The 6,126-nt window shown below is 42.0% G+C and overlaps 1 protein-coding gene across 2 annotated transcripts in view; it reads right to left on the bottom strand.

Annotated features, from left to right (window-relative positions):
* Positions 1–5,681: 5,681 nt before the first annotated feature.
* Positions 5,682–6,126, bottom strand: part of LOC124803019 (E3 ubiquitin-protein ligase rnf8-like) — a 121,493-nt gene continuing 121,048 nt past the window's right edge. The window contains exon 12 of one of the 2 annotated variants that reach the window (XM_047264125.1): positions 5,682–6,102. In XM_047264125.1, the coding sequence (XP_047120081.1) occupies positions 6,059–6,102 (44 nt within the window). In that variant the 3' untranslated portion in view covers positions 5,682–6,058. The remainder of the gene's footprint in view (positions 6,103–6,126) is intronic. The other variant, XM_047264126.1, reaches the window with a different exon arrangement.

The raw sequence follows: 6,126 nt of genomic DNA, 5'->3' as shown, positions 1-6,126 counted from the left end.
TTTCTAATACTGCAACAATTGTAACACACACTAAATAAATGAGACTGTTTTGGCACAAACGGTCTTTTTAGTAACGACAGAATATAATTCACAGTATCAATATCAAATGCCTATTAGGCCTACTACAAGCAAAAAGCTTTACGTTAGGGAATAGTTTCACACTTCATTCATACGCTCCAGTTTTTAAAGCATGAAATCGAAAAGTAGTAGTACGAAATTTTTATACAAACTTGGAATCACCATATTGTTCCATAATTTGTATGATGTCCTCGTTTCTTCTCCTTCCTTGTTCTAACAAACAGTCTTGTTATCACTAATTCTGTAACTATTCCTGTCAATGTCAAAGCTTATTCACAGGTTAACTTCACTAACTCTGCCAGAATCACCGGTTTAGTTATCCCGCGATTATTCTCTGGTTAGACGTTGTTACATGTTCGTACAACGCATTTTCCGCACTTCTTCCAGAACAGAACTTAAGCGGCTGCTAGCTGGGGACAGTACAACTGGTCCTTACTAGTATAGCGCGATCTGGCCAAAAATTTACCGTCAAAATTTCATTTTCTTTGATACACCGAGAAGTAACGTGTAATCTTTCTTACCTGTTTTTCGTTTATTTCTACTCCTGAAGTCTGAATCTATGGATTTCGCTAGTAATTATAACAATGCTCATCTTTCGCAAACCCAATCAACCAATCAGACAGCGGTTGGTATTCAGCCATTCGGCTTTACTCCGGTCAGCTCGTGTAGCCGCTTTTGTCTGTAGGAAAGTTTGTTTCTACATGTGATGAGGATTCCCCTGACAGAGACATCATGCACACTATGCACGCATTCACAAATCAACTTATGATTCATTCAGAAATCAACTTAGAATCTGTTCAAAAACCGATAGTAATGTGTTTCAAAGTCATATGAATAATCGATAGACTTAACGTGCGCTGGATGCTAGTCGCTTTGTGAAACAAGGTTTCTTTCCTTCAAGAATATGAATTCCTCAAGAACATCACCCCTGTATAGACCCTCTATATACTCCTTTCACCTTTCTGCTTTCCCTTCTTTGCTTAGAACTGGGTTTCCATCTGAGCTCTTGATATTCATGCAGGTGATCTCTATTCTCCAAAAGTCTCTTCAATTTTCCTGTAGGCAGTATCTATCTTACCCCTAGTGAGATAAGCCTCTACATCCTTACATTTGTCCTCTAGCCATCCCTGCTTAGCCGTTTTGACTTCCTGTCAATCTCATTTTTTAGACGTTTGTATTCCTTTTTGCCTGCTTCACTTACTGCATTTTTGTATTTTCTCCTTTCATCAATTAAATTCAATATCTCTTCTGTTACTCAAGGATTTCTACTAGCCCTCATCTTTTTACTTACTTGATCCTCTGCTGCCTTCACTATTTCATTCCTCAAAGCTACCCATTCTTCTTCTACTGTATTTCTTTCCCCCATTCCTGTCAATTGTTCCCTTATACTCTCCCTGAAACTCTGTACAACCCCTGGTTCTTTCAGTTTATCCAGGTCCCATCTCCTTAAATTCCAATGAAAAATTCCTGGAATTCTAAAAACATTCCTGGGTCTTACCTGGTTTTCTCCCAGATGAAAAAATTCCCAGCTTTTTCCCGGATCTCCCGGTTGTCCCGGGTCGTATACACCCTGATTTGACTGTTGTTTTGTATCTGGGGTATAGTAATGCACCAAAGTTTCATTCATGGTCACAAACCGCAACAAAAAATCTTGTTCATTTCTCCTAAAACGGGCCAAACATTGTTCCTATACGTCCATTCTCATGCGTTTTTGATCCAGCATCAAGAGTCGCGGCACCCATCTTGCAGATAATTTTTCCATTTCTAATTCTTTGTTGATACACCCTTTCAGGTGACAGCTGGCAAGCGTGAGTAATTTCACACAATTTCAATCAGCAATCCTCCATGACCATTTTGCGCACTTTTGAAATGATTTCTGGAGCAGTGACACCTCTTGGTCCATCACTGCATGGACCATCATCTAAGCTCTCCCGACCAAATTTAAATTCATTTGTCCACTTGGCAACAGTTGGATATGAAGGGGCAGAGCCCTCAGTGTATTTTGGAAATCAGCATGAATGTCCTTTGCTTTCATACCTTTCTTTATGAAGTACTTAATCACAGCTCACAAATCACTACGCAGGAATATCAGAGCCACATCACCTCAACAGCTCTCTTCCAAGAGCACTGATGTGGCATGTGTTTACGAGCAACAGTCCAATGAATATCACGTGAACAACTCATTGCGCTAGTGCTGACCTCTCTTGGTGATTCCGAGAACTTTTGAAATCACCCTCATAATATGGACAGCAATTACTCAGCAAGTTTTCAGGAAACCAAGGAACTCTTACACCAGGATAATTATCCAGGTACTCAAAGGACACTTAACTCGAAAACAAATATGAAGTCTTAACCACTGTCCTACATTTCATTGCATCTTGTGGCGCAGCGTGGACACTGTGCATACAGTGTAGCATAATATATAGTTAATTGTTTTGTATTTCATAGGTGTGTCTAATGAATTTAAATGTACCATGAAGCCAACATCAAAACCAAAATGTGGCATGTAATGAGTAATGCTTATGGCTCGTTTCATATAAAGCTGAGTATTTTGTTTGTGCAATAGTATGTGTTACAGTTTCTTGGATTAACTTCTCAATGTTTGAAACTTTCTGAATTTCTCTTTTAACTACACTCCTGGAAATTGAAATAAGAACACCGTGAATTCATTGTCCCAGGAAGGGGAAACTTTATTGACACATTCCTGGGGTCAGATACATCACATGATCACACCGACAGAACCACAGGCACATAGACACAGGCAACAGAGCATGCACAATGTCGGCACTAGTACAGTGTATATCCACCTTTCGCAGCAATGCAGGCTGCTATTCTCCCATGGAGACGATCGTAGAGATGCTGGATGTAGTCCTGTGGAACGGCTTGCCATGCCATTTCCACCAGGTGCCTCAGTTGGACCAGCGTTCGTGCTGGACGTGCAGACCGCGTGAGACGACGCTTCATCCAGTCCCAAACATGCTCAATGGGGGACAGATCCAGAGATCTTGCTGGCCAGGGTAGTTGACTTACACCTTCTAGAGCACGTTGGGTGGCACGGGATACATGCGGACGTGCATTGTCCTGTTGGAACAGGAAGTTCCCTTGCCGGTCTAGGAATGATAGAACGATGGGTTCGATAACGGTTTGGATGTACCGTGCACCATTCAGTGTCCCCTCGACGATCACCAGTGGTGTACGGCCAGTGTAGGAGATCGCTCCCCACACCATGATGCCGGGTGTTGGCCCTGTGTGCCTCGGTCGTATGCAGTCCTGATTGTGGCGCTCACCTGCACGGCGCCAAACACGCATACGACCATCATTGGCACCAAGGCAGAAGCGACTCTCATCGCTGAAGACGACACGTCTCCATTCGTCCCTCCATTCACGCCTGTCGCGACACCACTGGAGGCGGGCTGCACAATGTTGGGGCGTGAGCGGAAGACGGCCTAACGGTGTGCGGGACCGTAGCCCAGCTTCATGGAGACGGTTGCGAATGGTCCTCGCCGATACCCCAGGAGCGTCCCTAATTTGCTGGGAAGTGGCGGTGCGGTCCCCTACGGCACTGCGTAGGATCCTACGGTCTTAGCGTGCATCCGTGCGCCGCTGCGGTCCGGTCCCAGGTCGACGGGCACGTGCACCTTCCGCCGACCACTGGCGACAACATCGATGTACTGTGGAGACCTCACGCCCCACGTGTTGAGCAATTCGGCGGTACGTCCACCCGGCCTCCCGCATGCCCACTATACGCCCTCGCTCAAAGTCCGTCAACTGCACATACGGTTCACGTCCACGCTGTCGCGGCATGCTACCAGTGTTACAGACTGCGATGGAGCTCCGTATGCCACGGCAAACTGGCTGACACTGACGGCGGCGGTGCACAAATGCTGCGCAGCTAGCGCCATTCGACGGCCAACACCGCGGTTCCTGGTGTGTCCGCTGTGCCGTGCGTGTGATCATTGCTTGTACAGCCCTCTCGCAGTGTCCGGAGCAAGTATGGTGGGTCTGACACACCGGTGTCAATGTGTTCTTTTTTCCATTTCCAGGAGTGTGCAATGAACAACACCCCCAACACTGATCAAGAGATTTCAAAAAGCATTCTACCAGATGCAGAAACTCACCTTGCAGAGTCCACTTCCTCTGTATGACACAGCACTATGATCTTTCTGCTTTACTGAAAATGCAAATGGCAAAATCCTGAAAGTTTTCACATTCATTCCACTCCGCATCCCATGGCGTCAATAATCTGCTTCTTTTTGGCAAGAATCAAACACTTTTACTTCTTTGAAATCATTTTCACAAACTATTTAAGTACTGAAACTTCCTGGCAGATTAAAACTGTGTGCCGGACCGAGACTCGAACTCGGGACCTTTGCCTTTCACAGGCAAGTGCTCTACCATCTGAGCTACCCAAGCACGACTCATGCCCCGTCCTCACAGCTTTACTTCCGCCAGTACCTCGTCTCCTACCCTCCAAAACGTTGCAGAAGCTCTCCTGCGAACCTTGCAGGACTAGCAATCCTGAAAGAAAGGATATTGCAGAGACATGGCGTTTAAGTACTGTTGTACATTACACATTTTCAAGTAAACAAAGGAGTGTTGTGAAGAGCTGAATGACAAAACAATTACTGAAACAATTTAAATTTCTGAGTGGTAAATAGCCACCAATTTTGTGGGTGGGCTCATGACAATCTCTTCAATTTAAGGATTAAGTAAAACACCCGTTTTCTGTAATTTAGATATTTTCTGAAGAGAACAAACAATTAGAACAAGGTTTGAAGTAGCAAAAGACAATTGTACGTCCAATAATGAATAATGATTCATTAACCACTCCAGTATCTGTAATTGTTCTGAAGACAAAATGCACTGTGTGGTGTAATCTGAATTGGTACACAACAAAGTACTGTAGGAAATCAAATGAATATCCTTCTTGAAGGCAGTTAAAGAGTTACTGCTTAATGTCTTACTTCTTGCAGATGAGGTACACCAATAGGTAAGGATGATTCACAGAAGCTGTGAATCTTCTTTGAATTCTTTCATATATGCCCCAACTTTCCGTACAAGCTTACCACTTGATAGATTTACATTATCGATCTTTTAATTGCTGCCAATCCAGAAGCAAATGAATGAATTACATACACAGATTTTGTAACAAAAGTACATGCATGACAAAGGATCTGTATAATGATAACAAGTAGCAATTTTGGCTTTTATGGGCAAGGTCATGCCCATTCACTAACCATTGGCACAATTTTTTTCTATTTATTTTATGTACTATATTTCCTCTCTCTCTTTGGTAGAACAGGTTTTTTCTTTGAATAGTGAGTTATTTATCCATTCTTCTAGTTAGTTTAGCACACATTTCCCAGATGGTTAATTTGCCTTATGAAAACTTTTCTAAAGCATCACTGTTGTGCCGTAATTACTATCTTCCATTACACAAATTAGAAACATCTATAAATAAGGAAACATCACAATTTGTGATATTTTCAAGTAGGATTTTATGAGCATATTAAAACAATGTATTCACATAATTTAGTCCAAAACAAATGTATTGCAAATTATTACCAACAGACAAAACAATTTTATTCATAAAAAAGTGTTCCTAATCACAGACGATGGGATGTTTAAGACTGATATTTAATAAAGTTCAAACTAACATTTTTGTGATCATATGGGATACTTAACAATGCATTTTAAGTTTTCATATGAAGGATTTACAATAAAATCAGTGTGTTATTGTTGCAGTAATAATGCAAATACCACAGCACATAAAAATGTAGTTAACATTTCAGTTTATCACAATACTACATCCGTAAACCAAAACAATAAAATAAATAAAATCACAGCAGTTCAAGTTATGTTTGATAAAATACAGAATATTGTGCATAACTTATAATAACTTATGCATTACAGAGCTAAGCTACTGCATAAATTTACTGTGTGGTACAACAACAACCAGACATTTGATGTGGAGGTGTATTCAAAAGAGATCAGGACATCCATTGGCCCAGTGCCCATGTCTCCCTGAAAAGGAACCAAATAAAGTGA

Source organism: Schistocerca piceifrons, chromosome 6 (assembly GCF_021461385.2).
Source record: "Schistocerca piceifrons isolate TAMUIC-IGC-003096 chromosome 6, iqSchPice1.1, whole genome shotgun sequence".
In the NCBI taxonomy this organism is placed as follows: Eukaryota; Metazoa; Arthropoda; class Insecta; order Orthoptera; family Acrididae; genus Schistocerca; species Schistocerca piceifrons.
The sequence above is the reverse complement of the archived record's forward strand: the minus strand, read 5'-3'. Positions and strand labels throughout refer to the sequence as shown.